This window comes from Centroberyx gerrardi, chromosome 22, assembly GCF_048128805.1.
Source record: "Centroberyx gerrardi isolate f3 chromosome 22, fCenGer3.hap1.cur.20231027, whole genome shotgun sequence".
NCBI lineage: Eukaryota > Metazoa > Chordata > Actinopteri > Beryciformes > Berycidae > Centroberyx > Centroberyx gerrardi.
The window spans coordinates 16,511,710-16,535,811 of NC_136018.1; the positions used below are offsets into that span (position 1 = coordinate 16,511,710).

At 42.9% G+C, this 24,102-nt stretch overlaps 2 protein-coding genes across 4 annotated transcripts in view; both read right to left on the minus strand.

Moving 5' to 3' along the window:
• Positions 1–3,937, minus strand: part of LOC139919258 (uncharacterized) — a 110,976-nt gene extending 107,039 nt beyond the window's left edge. For all 3 annotated transcript variants that reach the window (XM_078291273.1, XM_078291274.1, XM_071908941.2), the window contains exon 1: positions 3,853–3,937. The gene's annotated coding sequence lies outside the window, so the exon portion shown is untranslated. The remainder of the gene's footprint in view (positions 1–3,852) is intronic.
• Positions 3,938–12,155: 8,218 nt separating this feature from the next.
• Positions 12,156–24,102, minus strand: part of kcnh2b (potassium voltage-gated channel, subfamily H (eag-related), member 2b) — a 234,958-nt gene continuing 223,011 nt past the window's right edge. The window contains exons 13-23 of the mRNA XM_078291397.1: positions 23,699–23,898; positions 19,099–19,351; positions 17,308–17,501; positions 16,546–16,648; positions 16,145–16,296; positions 15,529–15,673; positions 15,148–15,337; positions 13,845–13,950; positions 13,531–13,632; positions 12,311–12,614; positions 12,156–12,244 (exon numbers count right to left, since the gene is read on the minus strand). Of these exons, the coding sequence (XP_078147523.1) occupies positions 12,156–12,244; positions 12,311–12,614; positions 13,531–13,632; positions 13,845–13,950; positions 15,148–15,337; positions 15,529–15,673; positions 16,145–16,296; positions 16,546–16,648; positions 17,308–17,501; positions 19,099–19,351; positions 23,699–23,898 (1,838 nt within the window). The remainder of the gene's footprint in view (positions 12,245–12,310; positions 12,615–13,530; positions 13,633–13,844; positions 13,951–15,147; positions 15,338–15,528; positions 15,674–16,144; positions 16,297–16,545; positions 16,649–17,307; positions 17,502–19,098; positions 19,352–23,698; positions 23,899–24,102) is intronic.

Below are 24,102 nucleotides of genomic sequence, written 5' to 3' on the forward strand. Positions count from 1 at the left end.
TGCACACAAATAACCTTGCAAACTGTCCAATTGGAAATGATTGGAGTCTTTTTTCCCCCAAAACAACACCAATAAGAAGCAGTGTGCTGCATTTTCTTAGATTTGTTTTTATCTCTCTGAGCAGCCAACTAAGCAACCATCCACCCGACTCTGGAATTACACTCTCTAAACAAAGCATCTTCCTTATCGGGTTAATGCATGACATTAGGTTTGGGCAGACCTCCTCTGCCTCATTTGTCCAATTTGCCCTGAAAATGAGAGTGCTTCAGTTCCTCTTTAAGTAGAATTGGGCATTTTGGTCAAAATAAGTGCCCAGTTTTAATGGCTATTGGCCAAAACCAGGCTGAGGTGATTGTGCTTGTTGGGACTAGTGACTTGGAACCAGTAAAAGTCAACATTAAAGATAGAGTATAGACTCACTGCAATGTTCAAGTGCTGAAATTCCCTATGACATCTATTTACAGTACAACATTCAATGGGAGGATGCTGTTTCATTAGATTCACACCTTCAAAGGAAAGAACAGTCTGCATAAAAATGAGCTTTCCCACAGCAGAAACATCCAAAACTGTCCACAGCAATAAAACTACTTAGATTGGTATTTAGCATTGGCAAGTATTGAGTCAGCATTAACTGGGCCTTCTCATAGTTGGCCAGGAAATACTGGTACAGCATCACTGCACTGAGGAGGAGTTAGAATAATCTGAAGAACTGGGCTCATGTATTTTTAAAAGAGGTGGGGAAAAAAAACAGATGTTCCTCTTTTTCAGGAGTTTTCATGATGGAAAGATCTGGTCTTAGTGGCACCAGTTGTACTGCGGTGCTTCTGGCATGCGGTTGCAGTAAATGGGTTTTTAAGGTACTTTCTTTTCTTCACAGGAGTCTGAACAGTCTCAGCTGCTAATTTCCCCTCTGCTCAATGGTGCCTGACGCCAGCCAAAGAAAGAAAACCGCCTCCCCTAACAGCATATGAGACACAATATACAGACTGTGCGTGTCAAAGATGTGCAGCGTTTCCTCTGCCTTCAATCAGCAGAGGCAGATTCCCCACAGCTGGAAGAGTGCACTCCCTGCTAGGAAACAATTAAAATTCATGGCTTTATCTTTCACACAATAGAAACAAATACAGGGCCAATAGAGTACAACTAGGTTAGGCTATATGAGATGATACATGTATCAAAAAGAGAGCCACTGCTTAAATTACAATGGTTTAAACTGGAACTGATACTGGGACAAATAAATCTAGAGGAGTACAAAGGAGCACAAACAGCCAAGTCATGATTATAGGGACATATAATATATAAATTTTATATTAATGTTTAACACTGCTTTCTTACCCTGATAAAACGTTCACACTTTGGTCAATAAATGCCACCAACACACCTGAGGATTTGTGACCCAACATGGAAAAACAGGCAAACTATGGGAAAAAATTTTTCATTCTTCATAGATTACTGATCTTTGCATTCAGAGCTTTCAAGTCATATATTACAGAGCGGGGGTCAATAATTTATTATGTTTGAATGATTAATTATTGAATCAAAGTTGGTCAGGGTTCATGGCGTTTGGTCACATTTCATTAGCATAAAGGAAAATCATAAGGTCTTAAAGGCTGCTTCAGAGGCCTTTCAACCTCATCATGAAGCATATTCCTGCGTGAAACACTGGTGCAGGACTTTCTCTCTTCATGTTTCTGTGCAAGTTTTTGTTTTCTCTGCTGAGACAGCAGGGGAGCTGGGAGGGACCCAGCCTGGGGGAAACACAGGAGAGAAGAACCTGGTGGGATTCAATCCCAGGGCGGCAGGTCATGTGTTTCACCACTGCAACACCTCTGCAGGCTTGTCTGTGGTACTTTCAGTATCACAGTGCAACACCTGATCGTTTGTGAGAAAGTAGCCTTCCGCCAAAGGGACAGTTGGTAGGTGACCGACCCAAGAAACACATCACCTCTGACCTACGTGATTAATCATGGGGCCTAATACCTGATCACTTCTGCTGGCTTACAGCAAAGTAACAAGCAACGGGACATTTAGGGATGTGACTGGATGGAGTCCATAATGAATTCAGGGCCTGAGATCAGTCCCACCTCTTATTCCCCGCTCAGTAATCTGGCTGGGGAGGATTGGAGAGTAATCTGGATAGAGGGAGAGAGGGAGTGAGGGGGGGGGGGGGGGGGGGAGAGAGAGAGAGAGAGAGAGTCCTCTCCAGTAACAAAGATAATCCTCTCTTTGCTGCTATTCCTCTTATCATTTCTATCATCAATTTCCAAGGCAAAATGTATTAAAATGTTCCAGTGCACTGTCAAGGTGTGGACAGTGTCAGTTCTGAGGTAGAACTGCAACACAATGCCGTGTGCGTGTTTGTGCATGTGTTTACACGTGTATGCATGCGTTTGCATATGCGTATCACTCACATATAATAACAAGCACAGGTTTGTGTGTGTGCATATCAAGTTTATGGCTCATGGGAACAATCTGCACTTTGAAACTCAAACCAGGAAGAAAGTTAGAAACTCATGCCAATACGAAGCTTCATTCAGCATGTAAAACTTTGACTAACACTGCACAGCCGATTAGTGCAGCAGTTGTTTTTTTGTTAGATAATAGTTATTGTGTAACAATGATACATTTACACTTAAATTTAGCCTTTTAATGGATGCACTTATCCAGAGGGAACTGAAGTAAGTGCAGCAGCAGAAAAGCTTATCGTCCTGCATCACCAACATCACAAGCTGGCAATGATAAGGAATGATAAGGGCCAAACAACAGTGCCAGAAGACAGTAGAACTGAGTAGCAGTGAAAGATATCGCTGTGTCCCTTCAATATTCATTCATCATCAACTAGCAACTATGCTAATGATAAGGTGGAAGGTACCACCACTACCACCATTAGTACTACTACTACCAATAGTAATAATACAAAACAGCAAGCTTATACAGGGCTTATAGAGGGCTATATGGAGCCTAACTATGTAATTATGTCACTATGTCTGCATTATTGCCAATTCAGACAGTAAAGCAGAAGAGGCCATGTGGGGGACCAGCCTGACCTTAAAACTTTCAGTCAACCACAGCCTGTAAAATAATGGATAGGTCCATCTTAGAGAGAGAGAAAGAGAGAGAGAGAGAGAGAGAGAGAGAGAGAGAGAGAGAGAGAGAGAGAGAGAGAGAGAGAGAGTCAAGCTTGCTTGCATAACTTTGCCATTACTACTCTGTCTCTGGCTGTGTGACAGTGCAACTTCACCGTGTGCACTTATGTTGCCTTTAAGTGCTGTCAGAAATATCGGAATTACGATGCGTAGCACATGAACTGGGGTAAATACGACTGGGAAAGTGAGAGTTGTTGCAATGTGGCGTTTAACGGCCAGTGAGCATGGAAGCCATACCAACAACGGATGGTAAAACGTTATGTAGACAACAGCTTTGGCTAATAAACTGATTGAAACATCAATTACATTCCTGTTGCGCAGTCGATCCTCTTAATTTTCTCGCTGTAGCACAAAGTAGTTCTGTGTCCATTGGATTCTAAAACAAAACAACAACCAAAACCTATTTTTCTACAGGGTGCATTTGTTATTATCCGACCATAGACACCTTAATGAACGCCAGCTCGTATAAATTTACGAGTTCGGAGCTTGGAAGCAGGAGTTTACGAGGAGCACTTGAAGGCAGCACTATCCTACCCCTGTACACCGTCGCTGTGATGCGTGCTGTGAGATCACTCATCCAAAATCACCGTCATTTCACTGCTTCAAAGAATTCAACCGTCCGCCGAGAAACGCCACGCTGACTGCAAACGGCGAACGTTTCCAGACACCGTAGATAAAACACAACGTTAATTTCGAGTTGACTCACCGTTAGTTGTCTGCTTTTTGACAGTTTGTCGGGAGTATCCGAGCGTCGCTGTCACCACTACGATCCGCCCTCCCGTGAGTGCACTCCTGTGGCCGCACACTAACTTGCTCCTCCCCATTGAAGCTCTGCTCCAATCAAAGATCGGTGTTCGTGACTGGCTCCTGTTTTGTCCAATCAAAATAGCGATTAGGTCAGAGTGACGGGATTTCTGTCCAATCGCAGTTTCCAAGTCCCGGGCCGGCCGTACGTCGTCAGTCAATGCACTTTTGACAGACACCCGGCGCATACAATGGAGAAGTTTGACTCCTTTTACGGGACGGTGCGGGTCCAATCGCCGGGGGGAACGGGCTCTAGATACGGCCACGGCCCAGGAAGACTCCCCCATACCGCCCAAATCACTGGAATGTCACCGGGATGAGAGGAATTAGCTTCATTATAGAAAATATAGGGCCTCAAGCGGGAAATTAAAAATTACACGAGTAAATGCGCGTTTTAATTCGCATTTTTAATTCAATTACATGAGGACCGACCAGGTTAACTAAGTAGTCCGTTATGTTTAATATTTATTATATTTTTCCTTAGATAACTGAACATCGCTTCCTTTAGCATAAACATTTTTGAAGCCAAATTCTATCTAATTTTGATAATGAATAAAACAAATTGGCTTCGATAGTTTTATTCAGATGCGGCTGATAGACCACAGGCCTCCTGTATAAAGCAGACAAACTGAGCAGCAGACCTATCTCCAATAGAGTAGCTACAGTATAGCCTATCTCCAGTAGAACTATTAAGATAACAAATTCCTCTGGCTAAATCCTTACACTATTTAGGCTATAGCTGGCATCTTTTATCTCAGTGACTCTAAAATGACACTAAACTTCGCCTATAAAGGCTGTCAATAATGGGAAAACATAACTATAAATGTCTATCAATGGTGCAGGCACTACTTCCAAATAGTAGACTGTCTTGTCATGTCGGGCCCATCCCTACACATTCAAATTCTAGATTTATAGCGACACCTTGTGACAAAAATGGCGAACTTGTCTTGTTGTAGGTCTGTCACTGACATAGTGACATTTGTCTCACATGCTCTGCATAGTGGGACATAATTATATTCAAACACTTATGTGACTAGGCTGCATCATAATTATCAGCATGCTTACTATAAAGTGTATTGTCATTATAAGAATGATCATCCAAAGTGGCGTTTCATGTCATGGTTTTGCGTATGGTACATGACTACATCCTAACATTATTTTCATGAGTTAGGAAGGCACATTAGCACTGATGGGGTGCAGGCTGATGGAAAATAACAGAATAACATACAAATCCAAACAAATGTCTCAAGAATCAGACCGGACACCTTGGTTTTGCTTTCAAAGAGGTTTATTGAAAGAAATATTTTGAAATTTTATAAAGTTCAACCATTGATAATGCTATCACACAATCAGGACCTGGAGCTTCACCATTTCCCCCTCTAGCTTTCTTTAACATTTGATATGGATAAAGTATCATTAACTCCTATAAGCACTCCATTGGCCGGCCCAGTGTTATAACTCTATAGTTAACTCAGTATTCAGACTAGCTCTTCCATGACGGGGCTGCCATAGAGTTTACACTTCTAAAAAGGATGTGATGCTATTCTCAAAACCTTTGTGACTGTATTTTACCCAGATGTGTTGACAATAGTGCATCCTTTTTTAAAAAAAAGTGTAGCCCCATTCCACCTGGGCAAAAGCTAGATTTGAAATATTTTAGGTGCACTTGATTTAACTTCCCAGGCACTTGAACAGCCAACAGTGGAAACATTCCATGCCCAGATAAGATGAATCAAACGCTCCTCAATATTTAGGAAAAACAGTCAACTGATGTTCTGCCCAGGACCGCCACACATGCCATCCCTCTGTTACAGTGGTTTGCAACCAAACATACAAATATACAATATAATATTGTATCATCTAGGATCACTATATTTGCAGCTATTCAATATCCCTCTCTTCCATGACCTGGAAGTACTATGTATATATATATAGGACTCTCCCGGTAGCCGGAAGGATTCAGTGTTTCACTCTACACACAGTTTGCAAGCATACAGCAAAAATCAGCTGCTTCGCACGTCCAACCCTCGCATCGCTGAATGATTTTCAGTGCAGCATGCAAGTAAAAATGTGCACAATATTAAAAGTCTAGCTTTATCATCATCATCATTATCATCATCATCACCCTCATCATATCCGTTGCTGCTAGGAACGATATCATTACCATCCTTTTTTTTCATTCACAGGATTATTTTATGAAATTAGAGCAGACTTTTATTTATTTCGTTTATTTTTCCTCTACAGTATTCTGCATTTCAAAGCATGCCAAATAAATTTTTCAGTTTCTGCATAGTGCTGGCTATACGAGTGCCAAAGAGTTTGATTCCTTTACAAGTAGTAGAAGTTGGTATGTACAGGCAAGGAGTGACAGAGCAGATCCAGTGTTTGTGTAAACGGTACCAAAAAACCCCCCAAGTGCTCAAAATATCTACAAATACGGGACCGGAGTCTGTCGTACCTCATAGAAAGTTAAACAGAGCTGAAAAGAGCTCAGCAGAATGGAAGAGCCATTAAGGGAGGTGTGTATAGGTGTGTGTGTGTGTGGGAGTGTGTGTAAGTAGGCAGGTGAGGGTGTTGAGGATGTTTTGGTGTGTATGTTTGTGCGTGGATATGAGCATGCAGCTGAGTGTTTTATATGTGTATTTATGTGTGTGTATGTGTGTGTGTGTGTGTGTGTGAAAATGCAAAGGGAAAACCCTAAGTCAAACCACCATATGCACCCCTGCTCCCACACATGCACACACACACACACACACACACACCCAGAGACGGATCCCAATGGATGCAAATCCACTTGTCAGAGTGAACCCTCTACTGTTCTAATATGCAGTATGCATTACATAAATGTTATGGTCTAGCGTTGGGTCGTTCCCTAAGCTCTACTGTACCACATACAGGGCCAAAGAAGAAGAGTCGACCGCCACATTCTGGAGTTGAGGTCGTCGTTATGAATGTAAAGATACAGATTCAGGCCACTAGGTGACGATTATTGAACACTACCGAAACACTCGCTACAGTACATGAGATGGAGATCCGTGACTCAGAGGGTTACAAAAAAACAAAACAAAAAACAGTTTCATTGGTACAACTCAACAAACTCCATGATATTCCAGATACATTGGGTATTCATTGGATATTTTACGTTGAGAAAATAAAGTTCAGAGTAAATTGTGATGTGACTTGAAATGCAGCTGGACTCAATGTATTATTTAAGATGAATCAAGTATTTTTTTAAGTATAAGAAACAGGCTATAAACTCTCCTGGAACATGCTTCATGTTGGTTAGTCCTGACTAAAGTCAATGAGGGGTTTTGGACTCCTGAACTGCAGGCTGGCAGGGCAAGATGCTCGGTGACCACAGGCAGGGAGTGCAGGTGAAAGCTAACTGGTGGGTTTTTCAACCAAATCAAACCAATGCACAAACCAAGTATAAAGCACAACAAGAAGCAAATGGGACTCAGTAGTAAGAAGAACTCAGTAGATTTGGTCAATGTCAGGTGATCAGCTTTGGACATCCATGATGCAACCACTCACTGTAATTACACAACACTGAAAAAAGTGATGCTAGTAAAATGACTAACTTTGTATTCTAAAACTGAGGCAAAAAATGCCTTTTTAATATGCCATGATATACAGTATGTGCACACAACAGTATTTTAAGTAGGGGTAACACAACACATTGTAATGCATGTGTATAATAGGCTATTTCCTATTTCATTCAAGATCTGGTACAAAATGTTGATTCATCTTTTTAGCTAGTATCACTTTTTACAGTGTAGATACCACCCATACATTTATAGTTACTCTCTGCTTCAAGTTTTCCAAACCATCCTGATCACACCCTGGGAATTGCTTCCAAATCACTGTCAAAAACCTTTATTGGTTCAACTATAAAACCACACATAATCCAGCTGCATTTGATATTTTAAGTCAAACGCAATTTTCAGACATTCTTTTTTTTATTTTTTTTACTTAAATGTCCCAAAGGAGCTGAACTACATGTGATTTTAAAATTTCACCATTTGTTTTTTTACAGTGTTCACTTGCTTTGGTTCAAAGTGCTAAAACTAAAGTGCACCTTTACAAAGCATGACATCAACTGTGTACGTACAGCTGCACGGTCCAATTACTGCACAGGCAAAGACATTGACAATGTGAAAATCAGGCCACATGCAAACTGTGTATTAAATGTGGCTTTGTCTGCATTTGGGGATTCATTAGTTTTGAATCTAACGCATGGTGACGTAGGGAATAACAATGTACTTATGGTGTAATAATAACAAATAATAATAATGATAATAATAATAATAAAGTGCAACACTCGCCAAGCACATAAAGTTATTTGGATAAACATCTAGAATGGTTGTACTAGCATAAATTTCAATAAAATGAACAAATGAACACAAAAACATGGGGAGAGAAACGTTTACACAGAAAGCCTCTTACCCTCCACAAGGTGATAAATCATATCAGGTACAATCTACAAACAATTCCTACAACCAAATAAATAAATAAAATAGCTTAGACCAGCAAGCAGTAAAATACAATCTTCACAATTATGCATTAAAGGGGCATTCCACCGAAACTGAGTTTGAGGTTGTTATTCTGCAAAGGCTGACCGTTTCCTCAAATGTCCTGAGCTGCTTGTTGGTTGGTTTTGAGTTATGTTATGGACTGTCATGTTTATACATTACATATCTACATTTTCTTAAATAATAAAGCACAAAATAAAACATACAGAGGACAGAGGTTAAACTGCCTTTCCATAACATTTCTCTCAGGGAAGTCAATTCGAACATGTCATAGGTTTTGCATTTTCCTTGATCTTGAGAGCTCATGACGAAAAAAAGCAGGAACATTTTGGAAAAGTGTCCACTTTTTGCAGGATAACAACCTAAGAGTCTTTGTTGTTTTTGGTCAAATTCCCCTTTAACTGGCTATCATTGCACCTGCTCTTGTTATTCTTCTGTACATCTTCACCTAACATGAGGTATCTGGACAAACTTCAGACTTCTCCCCAGACAGCGGCACCGCTACACCTTGTTCACTTCCAGCACCACCACATCAATCTTACAGTTAATCACATTAGTTTGAGTGTCATCTGATATTGTTTACGACGCTGCAGCATCACCTCGTCACAAACTCCTGGGGAGAAGGCTGAAGTGACAGTATTCACTGTTCCATTCACAGATGCTATGGTTGATAAGATTTAAAGTCGTATAAGTTCTGTCCAAATGTCATGTGATTAATAGATCTGAAAAGCGTGTGAGCAGCCATTTTTCTTCTTTCTGCAGTCAGGTGTTCAGGTGTTCAGGCGACCAGAGAGCTGAGAGTTTATTCAGAGGGTTTACTTTTCAGATGTGGGGGTCAATTCACCTGCTTTTCAATCAATTTAAAAAGTTGAGTGAAACTACGATTAACTTCCCAGCAAACATTTTGATAGATGTTGATATGACGACCTGCACCAACGCTGACAACCTGTGTAAATATAGCGTCAAAATGAAAGTTGAGACGACGTCTGTAGTCGTCCATAGCTGCTAACCTAAATGTCTTTCTGATATCAGTTCAAAACAGTTTCCAAAGCTGTTTTAATATAAAGTTTTACCCTGCCATAATATCATACTGAGAACATTTTGTGCTTGTTTGGGCTGACATTGAACTTGGCCACCTTCTGTTAAATGCTTAAATGGGTTATTGTTATATAGTTTTTTTTTAAAACATTATATCATAAATAAAGTTACAAGAACTTCTTTGTTTTTTGTTGATATACAGTAATTCTTAGTATGTAAAGAGCACCTACTTAATGATGTGGATTAATTGAACATGAATAAACCCCAAACTTGCTCCTATGGATTCAGGCTCAACTTAAACTAGAAACTGTCCTTAAGCCTGCTCACCGACCACCTATGGGTGAAGTCAAAGGAAAATTTACAAAAATCATTTGATCATTTTCATTATTTTCTTGACAGTCCAAATATATCCTGAGGCTGGCCAGGTGTTGCAGTGGTTTGACCAAGCATGACCTTCCACTGAAGTCAGACAGTGTTATGAGGGACGATGGAAGGTGGAGGACTGGACCAAAGATGCTTTCAGTTCCCAGTTTAATGATTACTTCTACACATGACCTTCCCTTGTTCCTGTGGTATTTGTCAGGAACTGAGCCACTGGAAAGCAAAGTACAACCTAAAGCATAGGAACATCTAATTTGTATGAGACACTCCCCAGCTCAAACATGGGAAGGAAATGTGAAGAAGCAAACGTTAAACTTGAAACACATCGCTCCCAAAAGCAATGGTGCTACAGTATACAGGACCTTTCCTCTCCTTGAGTTCACTATTGCTGCAGTAGTCAAAATTCTGGGATGGCTTAGACATTTTTTTTTTTTTTACAATTATATGGTGATGGAATCTTTTCTGTACTGTCTAGACACACAAAAAACATGGAATCTGACATTTCCCTGTTCAGACAGCCATTAAAGTCAGATTGGTGTCACATAGGGGCAAAGAAAACAGATTTGTCCTGAAAATTCAAATCCTAGACACACAAAAAACATGGAATCTGACATTTCCCTGTTCAGACAGCCATTAAAGTCAGATTGGTGTCACATAGGGGCAAAGAAAACAGATTTGTCCTGAAAATTCAAATCCAGCGATCCTCTACAGTGTATGGAAGCAAAGGAACTAAGCCATGCTCTGCAGACCAAAGGACAAAAACTAGGACAAACACACACATAAAAAGCTTTGGACCTGAACTTATATCACACATATAATAAGATTAAAGCTCACTCACTCATCTCTTCTTGCCAGTGTTTGCATATTGTACTGTACATAGAATAATGGCGCATTCGGCTGGTCATTGTAAACTGGCAAACTGGTATATTTATCACATGACAAACTCGTATATACAAGGTGATAGCATTCTGGGTGCTTGCTCGGGTGAGAAAAGTAAGGACCAATGAAATCTGAGGTAGCAAATTCAGCTATGAGAAACTATAATAATAACTCAACCTTTTTTTTTTCTTTATACATGTGGTTTGGTCACATTTTGGAAATCAAAGTAGGCCAATATCATATTACTGCTAATGTTTCATGATGGGTAAATGCAGTCACGCGTCATAGCCCATCAAACTGGGTATCATCAAAGTAAGCTGGAGTTTGCTGCTTGTATTAAACACTTGGTAAGCTGTTTTGGTGCAATTTTCTTGTGGTAAACTTATAAGTTTGCCAGTTTACCAGTTTAAGACGCTGCCTAAGCATGCCATATGTTCTCCACTCACTAGCAAATCTGTACAAGGGTTATGATAGGGCAGTTGATATGTTCATCGAGAAATTCATGGCTTTTAACCCTCCAGTCCCCACCCCTGAGGTGCAAACCAGCCAATCCAGTGTGCTCTTGGGGGGCATTGGCTCCGCCTCTTGGGGCGGGACATCAGGGGGAAGGAACCAATGACGGGACGGGACAGCAGGTTTCCTGTTAGGCCAGCTAACACTACAGTTTACCAACCAGTTTGTGAGTTTGTTTCGTCGGAAGCGCCACGGACATGTAGAATAGAATAATAATTATATCAATATCAATAGGATTTTCAGTGCAAGACGTAAATGGCTACTTGTTTCGTCATTATTCTGTTCGTCGTTGTCGTTGCTTCTTCTTGTCAATCGTCAAACACTGGATACAGCAGTAAAGGGATTTGTCTACATGATAGCAGTCATTTATGTGTATGTAGTGTGGTCACCCTTAGAGGACGACTGAGTGGTCCAGACCAGACCGGACTGGGTTGACCTGGACTGTGTTCAGTAAGAGGCGGAGGCCCTCTCCGCTCCGTTTGTGGTTTTGGTTAAAGGTATGGTTATACCGCTGTGGAGTTCAGAAAGCTCCAGAGGCTTTGTGGGTGGAGGGGGGACTCCTGGAAGAGAGAGAGAGAGAGAGAGACCCTCTGCCGCCCGGCTCCGCTCCTTCTGAGCAGTGTGTCCTTACTTGAGAGGTCAGAGGTGAACTTGCAGCGGTGAAGGTAACTGGGTGCCCTGACTTGGGTCTAAAGGGTTGGGAAGTGGGGTGAGAGAACGCCTCCTTTTGTGCCTGCTCATCTCCAAAGTGCCAAGAGCCCCGGGGGAAAAGGGAGGGACCGCATGAGTCAGAAAACAAGCCTCTCTCTCTCCCTGTACCCATCCCTCTCTCCATCGCTCCATCCCTCTCTCCTCCTCCTCCTTAGCTCCCCCCGGGGTCGGAGCTGTGTCTCTGTGGTGTCCGTGAGTCCAGGGGCGTCTGTGGTTCTTGGAGGGACAGCCTCCGCTGGGCTTCGGGATCCAGGGAGGACTCCCCGGTCCCAGCCGTCGCCCCAACTGCAACCCCAGCCCCCATACATACCCCCGACCCAAAGTCTAACCCCGCCCCTAAGCTGGTCTGCGACCCCCTTGCCGCTCCGGTCCCTAACTCCAACCCTAACCCTGACCCTAAACCTGAACCCACCGCTGGCCCCGCCCCTGAAATCACCCCGGCTCCCGTACCCAACCCCAGCTCCAACTCCAGCTCCAGATGCTGCCCCAGGCTGTCCAGTCCGGAGGGGGTGAGCTGCCCCTGACTGGGGCTGATCAGAGAAGAGTCCTGGGGTTGTAGAGAGTCCAGTGGCTTGGCTGGGAACTCCTCAAAGTCCTGGGAGTCCAAGATCTGCAGGTAAACAGAAGGGTGCAGGTCAGTGTGACAGGCTCTCTCTGCATGGGGTTGTGCTGGTTTAAGACTGGACAGCTGAATTTGGTGCTTGGCTGTTTGTGTGCATGATGGCATGTGTTTGATTGCATTAATGTTTCCCAAAGAAGGAAGGAAGGAAGGAAGGAAGGAATTTTTGGTTTTGGGTCTGTGGCTATCTCTGTTTTGGTCCTATTTAGTGCAGGTTGTACTGTTCTTGCTTAGACTATAAATAAAGTAAAGTAAGTAAAGTGGGTGCTATGAAACTTCAACATGGTGTGATAAAAGTCATACAAATCAACTCTGTTCTTTATTGAGCTTCGTATAACAAACAAAATGAGTAAAAGTTGTATTATTGTGAAAATGTAACTTTAACAATAAATCTTCACACCTTAGCTGTGATTTTAATGTCCCATAATCCTATTTGTATGCAAATGAGTTTTGATGAGGTTGGTGTTCTTAGGTGTGAGTTGTTTGTTTATTAGCTAGTTTGTATGAACTGCTGTGATATAGTGAATCTATATAGTAATTTGTATATAATATACATATTTTTATGATCATAAGAAAACACATACTCTAGCATTTTATAATGCAGCACATTGTTGTATAAGCAGTGCTTCTAAGTATGTATGTGATATGGTATAAGTTTGTTTGCTAACATTTCAGTTGTTAATGTTAAATAGGTACTGAAAGTCTCTATGTCATTGCCATGAATGCACTGTGGTTCAGAATCTGTACCTGTTTATTTCACATTTTTCCTAACAGTGGCTCTTCACTGTTGAATGAATAAAGGTGAAACACTGGCAGCAAAACAGCAGCATGTAGAACACTCATTGTACTGCAGGTACTAAATGTGTGTGTGGTTGTGTTCATCGCTGATACACCTACACATCTTTACCTGTGAGAAGGAGGCCAGGGTGTCTGTCTCCAGAGGTGTAACAGGCTGAACCAGTCTCTCTCCAGGACCTGGTCCTGGGCCGGGGCCAGGATACGGTGAAGCCTGAGGGGGAAACCGCATCCTGTTAGTCTGTGCAGTGTTGGCTCCTAAATCTAACTGTAATCTTTGGAAATAAAATAACTGTACCAAGCCAAAGATACATTTCAAAAAGTGTGTTAGTGTGCTCACGGAAGCTGACCAGTGTGTGTGTGTGTATGCATGTGGTGTATCTGTCCGTCTGAGTGTGTGTGCATATGTGAGTGTGTCTGTGTTACCTGAGGTGGTGATGAGACGGTGCTGTAGGCGGGGGGAACCAGGGCCATCTGTCTCTGCAGCAGCTGCATGATCGCCCCGATGTCCGTGGACATACGACTCTCCAACCTACACACACAGTATAAACAGCAGATCAGTGGGATGATTTAATGACCAACTGGTTAACAAGACATGGAGGAGACATTCAGAGGCAATAAAACAGATCCATGAGCTGCTGTTATCCTATTACTTTTGCTGCTGCAACAGACGGTTCTTCTATTCTGCTGAGCTCTTTTCAGCTCTGTTCAACACCAGGCTCTGGTCCCGGAGTGGACCTCCTTACACACCGCTACTCCCCATCCCAATTCCTCACACACACACCTTCAGTCTGCTGACATGTCCTATCCAGCAGAGGAACTTGAGGCGAAATACTACTCAATCATGCGTTAAAACTCTGAGCGTTCAGCCGGAGGCGCAGCCAGCCACGTAACTACAACCCACCGCACAGACACACAGCCTGTGATCGCAGCCTCTGAGACCTGACAGACGGCCCTCAGCCAGCTAAAGGCTACAGGGATGGAAAAACACTTTTTTCCCTCTGCGATGGAGAGAGGAGATTCCCTTCAGAAGCGGTCAGGTAAAAAGAAAAGGCTTCAGTCTGTCAGAAAACTGTGAGTGCCGCAGCGTTTTAGCGGGGATACTTCCAGATTTTGGTGCCGACGCTCTCGCAGACATACATAATAATACACCACACTTCTTTTGTGAAAAACTAGTATATACTGGTTTTTGTCATGGGTATATGACACGTCAAGTGAGTACTGGTCATCTGGTAGTACCTAGTCCACGAACAAATTGTATGATGAGAACTGTTCTTTATAGAGGTTCTTCTGTCTGGAATATGCTCCCCACCATCAGACAGATCAAAAACAGATTTTCTTTCAAAAAGTCACTAAAACAAAAATTGATGAATCTCAAATAGCTGTTATTGCGTTGTTGCTGTTTTGGAACCTTTTTGTTTGTTTATATTTATTGTTTTGGTGCCGTGTGTTTGTGACAATTTTGCTTTTGTTTCCATTATAGGTTACTGCTATTTATTGTTTTATGTGTAGAGTCATTTCATTTATTTTCTGATCTTTATATTTGGCTTATATGGCTTTTTCTTGTTGATACTGTGTGATTTCAAATTGTCTTTTTATTGTTGTTGTTTTTGTGTGGACTCCAGGAAGACTAGCGACCACTTTGTGGAAGCTAATGGGGATCCAAATAAAGAATAAAGAATAAAGAATAAAGAATAAAGAATAAAGACACACGTCCAGACGGCCGTACCTGTTGAGCTGCTTCTGCAGCAGGTCCAGGCGCGTGTCCAGCTGGCTGCGCTGCTGGCGGCTCAGGCAGTGCAGCGGCGTGTTGAGCGGCGGGGGGGAGGGCAGGCTGCAGCGGGGAACCTCCTGGTACTGACCGCCCCCCCGACTCTCCCCCCAGAAACTGAAGATGTTGGACACGCCCGAGAACGCACCTGTGGAATATGAGAGGGTGGTTGAGTGAGTGTGTGCGTGTATGAGTGTTTGTACTCTGTACATTGTCTGATTATCTGTAACACTGTGAAAAACAGTTTCCTAATTTCTGTGCTATTATGCTCTATTATATTCTACTCTATTCTAATGTGTTCTAGTGTGCTTTATTCTATTCTATTCTATTAAATCTTACCTGACAGGGCATTGCAGGTGTTCCCAGTCTTGGGGTCCCCGTCTCCCTCGGTGTTCTCGTTGAAGTTTAGGGGTGTGGCCTGAGCCTGTGCGGTCTCCAGCATCGCAGACGGAGGGGCGGGGCATGTCACGACTGACTCCTCCCCCTTTTAGTAGAGTAGAAGAGTCATTGAAATCAGTCTTTATTGTGTATATGGGGTAATTTGCATTCAAGTTAATGTAAAAAAATGACAGACAAGAATGGCAAAGACAACACAGATAAATATTTTTGTTTATGTAAAAAAGTACATTAAGTACAGCAGTTAGGAAAGGCAGGGCCTCTCCTGCTCATAACAGAGATGTAGAATGAATCTGTGTTGCTAGGGAGAATTTACCTTGCAGCCAGAGATCAAGGTTGGAAACAACACAGTAATAACTGACATAATATGGATTTTCAGAATCAATACAGAATACTGAATGAAGCTCTGTGAGAGAAGGGGTGAACAGTACACACTCTTGCCGGGGGATGAATATATGTTGTTAAAGTAAAGTGAATAAAGCTATAGACAAAGCATTCATCAGTTTCCTGTCATGTGTGGGGCGCTGACTCAACTGTTTCTCTAACAGTGGAGTTATACCTCATCGCCACTGGAGTGGGAGGACACCGAGTTGCGACGCCCCTCCCAGTCAGGCTTAAGCCCCTCCCCCTGTTTTTGATTGTTGGCCGCTTCCTTCCTTCTTCGTCGCAGGGGCTTATGGGACTTTTTAATCTCCCCGGCGTCTGCATCATCTGGAGAGGGAGGGGTGTAAGGGAAGGAGAAAATGAGCAAGAGTCACTCCAGCTGGAACAGGACTAACGTGTCAAAGATGACCAATAGGGATCAATTAGCAACGCTCGTATGGGCAAACTTCATTATCAAATGGATTAAACTCTTATTGTATTTCATCAACCATTTAGACAGTCAGATAATTTGGAGGTTATCATGTGACAGTAAAATAAATGGTCTCAGTGAGAAATGACTTAGGGAGGATGGGTTACCTTTTTCCGTACGCCGTCGGAATGACAATTTGCGTCTCCGTAATTTGTTGAATCCCCCACAGTCCGAGTCGTCGCTGCTCGGAGAGCCAGGAATCATGTTGGTCTGTACGGGAGAGATGAGGAATGACCAACATTTAATAGTCTTTCTTAATAAAAGTGCTGCGGGGATGCAATCTGTAAAACCAGCAATGTAGAAATATGAGGAAAACCTTCCAAATATGAAATTAATTATTTCATCAATCTGCTGGAGTTACTTTGTTATGACATGCTGTTACTTTTCTGGTGTCCCCACTTTCCCTCAACCTGTCTCCTCTACTTCTACTTCAGTTAGTGATCTCCTACATTTCCCACAATGCCTTTCAACAACCCCCAGAGAATGTGTCTGCATTCAGTACATGTAGGTGGAGAGAGCAACAGTAAGTAAGGGCAAGAAAGCGTGAGTGTCCAGTCAAGAAAAAGTTGTGTCCCTTACTCAAAACACAAAATGTCTTCTGGCTGCAATGCATTCTGGTCTACTGAGGCTTCTGTCAGTGGAGAAATTGGTGTCTCTGTCTCTACGGAATAAGTGCATTTGTTGAGTAATCATTCACCTATGGTCAATCTATTTCATGGAGCAAGTGGTCCTATTTCCTCCAGTCAGTATTCAGGATGCCTGCCTGAATCTGCTTCACTCCTTCGTGGCCTACAGACTTCATCTACAGTCAGGCTTGGAAGGCAGTTGTCTGTAAGACCCAAACGTGCAGAACTAGGCTGTGAACTCACGTCTCGGAGGTTGAAGGTGATTTCCAGGTTGCTCCAGAAGTGGTCACAGAACTCGGGGTACATGTCCAGCACCTCCAGCACGTCTTCTCTGAGGATCTTGTGGAGGTCGCAGTAGGTCAGAGCCCTCACGTCGGCGTTGGACTTCCCCGGCCGGGCGTACAGGTTGATGGGCTCGCCGAAGATGTCATTCTTCCCTGGATGGATAGGGAAAATGAAAACTTTGAGGCTTGTTTTGGCATATGGTCACTGTCTCACTTCACTCTTGCCCTAAGGAGTTAATTAGTGAGACGAAGTTTTTAAGAAGCTATCATGAACAAAATTAATTTGCCTCTGTTTTTTTGGTTTTTGAGATATGACTTGTTAGCACTTGTGAGTAATGTCCGGGCAAGTCAGTTTGACTAAAAAATATTTATCTGAAAAATCACCTGTAGTATATTCCTAACCACTTCCTGTTTTAGAACACAATGTTAATGGAAAGAAGGATGTAAACACAATTATTCAAAGAAATGGTTTTCTGGCCCATTGACTTTCAATAGCAATTCAAACAAATTGCATACCAATGACATAACTCCTGCTGACATCAACTTTTATTACCCACATTTATAGCATACATCATAGTAAGTGGTATCAAACTGATATAAGCTGTATGAGGATAGGTCTTTTAGGGAAAGAAACATAAATGAATGCTTTTCTGAAAATATAATTCATTTGTGTTTATATGGATGGTTGTTTGCCACATGATTATCATCGACTGGAGGTCATATTGTTGTTTAACCATCTTGTTATTTACCACTACATCACTGAATGTAATGTTCTCTGTTAAGACTCAGACATTTACTCTCTGCACCTGTGCATGGCTTTGGTGTTGCTCTGTAAAGCACTTTGTGACAAACCCGCTGTGGAATACATTTGACTTGACTTGATGTGTACACAGATTCTCTATTACTGTAATACTGTGCTCATGTTGTATGGTGGTAAATCATTTACAGGGCATCATTTCACCATTTAAAAGTAGATTCAATAGGAGCAAAACTCCATGTTCACCAGTAGATGGCACTATCAGCTAATGGATGACTCATGCGAGGCAGCATGTCTTCAGGACACCCTCAGTTTAGCCTTTCAAGAGAGTATTCACTGTACTTCAGAAGAATCTGCTTTTACACCAAGAGAGCAAATAATTTATTCTTCAGAGAGAAAGTGACCGGCGGGCAGACAGCAGACCTGACTGGAGCAGAGTAGGCCTGCTCTAGTACTTTTTCAAGTCTCAGATTAACACTTTGTGGTTGAGGAAAATAACTGCTGCCTTGTTGATAACTCTGTGAAAGCCCTTTTGGACTCTTCTTGGGCAGCTCTCCTAGGCTGGCCTGCAATAGACTACAAACTGCCTCGGGATTATTATCGAAATTACACTGTTTATCCTTTTATTCAGTCTAATTATGTTTTTTTCTTTCTTGTGTCCTTTAAGATATATATTTTCAGGTGTTGTCATTCACTTTTTGCATTTTCTTATTTTTATTTTCTCATTCTTTTTAATTACCTAACCTAAGGGCCTTACGACAAGGCAGCTTGGGTAGGTGCGAATGAAATTATCAAAGAAAAACCTATGTAGGGGTTGTATTATTTGGATTAAAAATATTCTCTTGTATAGATTTCCTCTATTAGTTTCATTTTTATGTAGTATTCACAGTCACTTATCTTTCCACATATCACTCTTCATTACACTCACAGCCCCCCGAACACATGAAAAACACAAAAATGAACCGCAAACTGAAAACTTTTTTTTTTTTTTACCCAAGATGGCTACCACCACGTCCCCTCTGAGTATCTCTATGGATCCCCTGGATATGAAGTAGAGGGCGGTGAGGACGTCCCCGGCGTGGACCAGCGTGTCGCCCGGCGGGGCGTGGGTGGTCTTGAACTTCATGGCCAAAGCCCTGAGGCAGCCTTTAGTGGAGCCTTTAAAAGCCTTACAGTTCTGCAGCAAAGTCCGGTTCAGATGGAGGCAAATATCCGCCTGCAGACACTCTGGGAAACCTTTCAGCACCTGAGAGAGGGAGAGAGAGGAGGCAGGGGGGAGCAAGAGAAGGAGAGAGAGGAGGGAGGAGAGGGGGGAGGAGAGAGAGAGAGAGGAGGGAAGGGGGAGAGATGGAGAGAAGGAGGGAGAAAGGAGAGAAAGAGGAGGGATAGAGGGAGGGAGAGAGGAGAAAGAGGCGGGGGAGGAGAGAGGAAGCAAGAGAAGGGAGGAGAGAGGCAGAGAGGATGGAAAACAGGGAGGGAAAGCAAGAGGGGAGAGAGAGGAGAAGGGAGCGAGGGAGGGAGAGAAAGAACACGAGGAGGCAGGAGAGAGGACAGGGATGGAAAGAAAGGAAGGAAGGTGGAAGGAGAGAAGAAGGAGGAGGGAGGAAGAAAGGGAGGGACGGAAGGAGGGAAGGAGAAAGGAAGGAAGGAGAGGGAGGAAGGAGGAGAAAGAGGGGGTAGGGAGAGAGGAAGGGACGAGGAGAGGGAGGAAGAGAGGAGAAGAGGAGGAGGCAGAGAGGGATGGAAAAAATGGAGGGGAAGCAAGAGGGAAGAGAGAGGAGGAGGAGGAGGGAGGGAGAGGAGGAAGATGAGGGAGCGATCGGGAGGAGAGAGGACAGAAGGAGGAGGAAGAAGGGGGGAGAGAAGAAGAAAGGAGGGCGGAGAGATGGGGAGAAGGGAACGAGCGAGAGAGGGAGGGAAGAGAAAAGAAGTGGAGCGAGAAAAAGAGGACAAGGAGAGGGGAGAGAGGAGGAGAGGGATGGAAAGAAAGGGGGATGAGAGAGGAGAGGGAGGAGGAGAAAGGGAAGGAGGGAGGAGGGGTGGGAGGAAGAGAGTGGACGGAATGATAGGGAATGATTATATTAGCATTGATATATACTGTATTAGCATTGGTTGACTTATATGTAATATAAAACTATGTTAAATAAATGTCACATTTTATAGATGCTTTAATAGAAAAGATAAAACAGTGAAGGTCCAATAGTCTTTATCGCTACTCTCCTTCCTGGTGACTGCTCATAGGACATTAGCCTTTTATAGCTATTACACCCTTCTACAAATCAACATGACAAAACAAAACTACCTGTACATTTATCATTAGATACCCCCTCTAAATATCAGAGAAGACATGCAATCCTGCTTTTATTCCTTTTTTCTTTACCAAGCATCAGCCATTTTTGCTTTTCAACTGTTTATAAGGGCATAAGCATAGAGTTTTATTAAAAACGATATTTCAGCGGGCCTTACGTAACAGAGTCAGCAGGCCCGTAGCTCTAGAGTGTAATTAAAATGAATAATTGGTGCAGTTTTAATGAGTTTGCTGCAAGCACGGGAATCCCCAGCTCTTTCAAGCAGCGGGGCTGTGGGCTTCTCTTGCAGCTCTCCGGCTCACTGCACAGAACCGCACACATCCTACAACACCCACACTTTTCACCCATCAGCTATGTTTCTCTCTATCCATCTCTCTCTCCGCGTCTTTCATCCACCTCAAGCCACTCTCTCTTCATCAGTGGGTTCATCCTCCCTCTCTCTTTCGGTCTCTCTCCATTTCCTTCTTTTGTCTCCAGCCTCTCTCTTCATTTCCCACCTTAAGTTCCTGAGTTGCTTTTTTCCTTTCTTGTCCTCTCCACCCCTTCACTTTCTTACTCCAATTATCTCACTTTCTTTTTTGGAGTGTTACCTCTTCCCCTCCCCTTGCCTCACTCTTTCACATTACCATATCACCTGTTTCTCAATCTTTTTAACCCCTCTCCTCACCCTAAGCAGACCTCTATCTCCCTATGCTTCCCCACACAAAGCCTTTCTGAATGCTTCAAAGTCTCCATTGAAGACAAAAGATGATCATGTGCAATCATGGCAAATAACTGGCAAATAAACTCTTTCATCTTTCAAGGATAAATTCCCTTTTGCGAATTTTCATAATAACTCTCCGTATGCTATAATAGTTTTGTTGATTTGTGTGATGGAGTCAGGTACGACTCGAAATACGAAATTTGCTGAGGCGGCCTTTGCCAGCCAACTGTATCGGTTGCTCTTTTGGCTTCAATTTAATGGTGCGTTTAGCAGATAGCGAACTGTTGACTTTCAAGGCTGTAATGTTATTATTTTTATGTAAATTTGTGCTGTTATGCTGTTATTGTTGCTTAGTCGTTTGCTATATCTTTTCTGCTGAGCAGTGCTTCTGTAAGTGTAGAAAATGAATGTTTTAATGGGTTTTGGTATTTTCAACCTTTTTAACTTTGGCTCACCTCTCACCTCTACAGCTGTAACCACTGCCTGAATGCACACACAGTAGTGATTGTATGCTGAATGTATATTTCTAGAGTGATATGTGCAGTTTACTGTCTATTGGATGTTTTCTACTCACCCTTTGCGCTGTATGTGAGTTCCTGTTGTTCCTATACTATGTGTGCCAGCACCTGCTATGTTACTATATTAGTTATGTTTCTGCACCAAAGCAACAAGGCAGACTCTGGAATAAAGTGGGTTTTTTTTTGCTACATGATTGATCCCCATAGGGAAATCCTCTTTTCTCTTGCCCCCATCCACAGGAAGGTCAAAGGTCAGGGTCAGATACTGAGCAGCAGCCCTGCTGCTTCAGTATCTTGCTCAAGGACACTTCAGTAAGGCGGCTGTTTGCTGTCATGGAGGGCTTGAACCCAGCTGAATCTCTACTCACGACTCCACCCTGCAGCCCCAAGTCCTGATTTATTCCTTCCCTCTTCAGGAATGAAAGAGGTTGCAGCTGATTGAATCAGTCGTTGAGACAGGCAGAGTCTACACTCTACACCATCCAATCATCATAATCATTACAGTAAACATTCCCTAATCCAGTCAGCTCGCCCTGCTGCGTTTCACTAGGCCTTCAGGAGAGCAACATAATGAGGGGGGCGGGGGGGGGGTGCGACTGGCAAACAAGTCCCCTCGGATGCTCGCCCATTTGTTCCCTGCGTACTTCACTGAATCACTTATTACGCTGAAACGAAACAGGGTTAAGATGATGGAATATTGCGTTTGCGTTGGGACTTCGCGCCCAAATGAGGTTATTCTGTGTTTCTCTAATGCATCACGGACAATAATGAGGCACTGATTAGTTATATGTTCCGCCTGGCAATTTAAAAGGAAGTTGGAAGTTGGAAAGTCTAGCTGAAGTTGTGAGTGGAGATATTTATAAGTGGAACTCCCTCTATAAAGTGGAAAGTTTTTAAGTTGACTTTATGAAACAGCTTACGAAGCACTGCCATTCTGTACTAAAAAAAATACCAACAGCTCCAAATCGATAACACCCGTGCACATAACTGTGCACGGGTCAGGGCTAGTCTCACACTTAAATATACACTTATAGATCTATACATCCTGGTCATATATACTGTATATACAATGTGCATATGTAATGAGAGTAAGTATAAGTACATCCACTGACTCATACACTGTGTCAAGTGTATGAGTCAGTGGATGTCAAGTGTGTGTCGCCTTTATGATCACTAGTTTGTGTGTGTGTGTGTGTGTGTGTCCAATGTCACATTTGAGTCACAGCCCTCATGTCAATGCAGCTAGTACAAAGAGATGCAAGAAGTGATTTGGACCATGGCTGTTGAGCGCATCATTTCCTGTATGCATGTAAGTGTGTGTGTGTGTGTGTGTGTGTGTGTGTGTATGTATGCAAGCTGTCCAATCCTATACAATGTGACTCACAGAGGTCATGTTGAGGTTCACAGAAGACAAACATGCATGCTGAAAGCACTCTTTCAATCTCTCTGTGTGTCCTATGACAGGTATGACTCACTGTGGTCATATCGAGGCCTGTATGTGGGTGTGTGTGTGTGTGTGTGTGTGTGTGTGTGTGTGTGTGTGTGTTTACCAATGTTTCTACTAGCATATCAAATGTATGTACCTGCTCTGGTAGTCACCACGCTTACATCAGTTGGTATTGAGTCATGCATGTTGCACGCACTTCTCTAGGCCTTTATACTGTATGTGTGTATGTTCAAGTGCGTGCACAAACACTCATCTGCATGTGTGTGTACGTGAAAAAGAGAATGTATGTAAGTGCTTGTATGCATGTGTATAAACTGGTGTAGGACCATGCATGTTAAAAACACTCCAGCCTTTGTGTGGCTTTGTGCGTGTTGAGTGTGTGTGCTTGTGTGCATATTATTTGTAATACTCAAAACATTCACATTTACCCTGTTGGTGTAGGACCATGCATGTTGAAACAAAGTCCTCCAGCATTTGCATGCATGTATGTGTGTATGTTTGTGGGTGTGTGTCATCTATAATACATGATTCATATCTAACCTATTGGTATATGAGTATGCAAGCTCAAAATACTCCTCCAGCCTTTGTGTATAGGTGCATGACCAGCAATACTCACAGCATTCATGTCTATGCCGTTGGTGTAGGACCAGGCGTGTTGGAAATACTCCTCCAGCCTCTGCCTGAGCGGGTTGGGGATCTGGTGGAAGCGGATGAACTCCCTGACTCTCAGCATCTGGGTGTGGTAGCGGGCCGTCCCCGAGTACAACCGCTGGATAATGGCCGACACATTCCCAAAGATACTGGCGTACATCAGGGCTAGAGGAGAGAGGAGAGAAAAGGGTGGAGGTGAGGGTGAGAAAAGAGGGAGGAGGAGGAAGGAAGGAGGAACAGTATAGTATAGAGTATATAGAGTACAGGGACACAGCAGCACTTCATACACACATTGACATGACCTGACACATTTCTCCCTGGCTGTTTTCCCCGACTGGACAGAAATGTATTATGAATTGTGACGCCCTT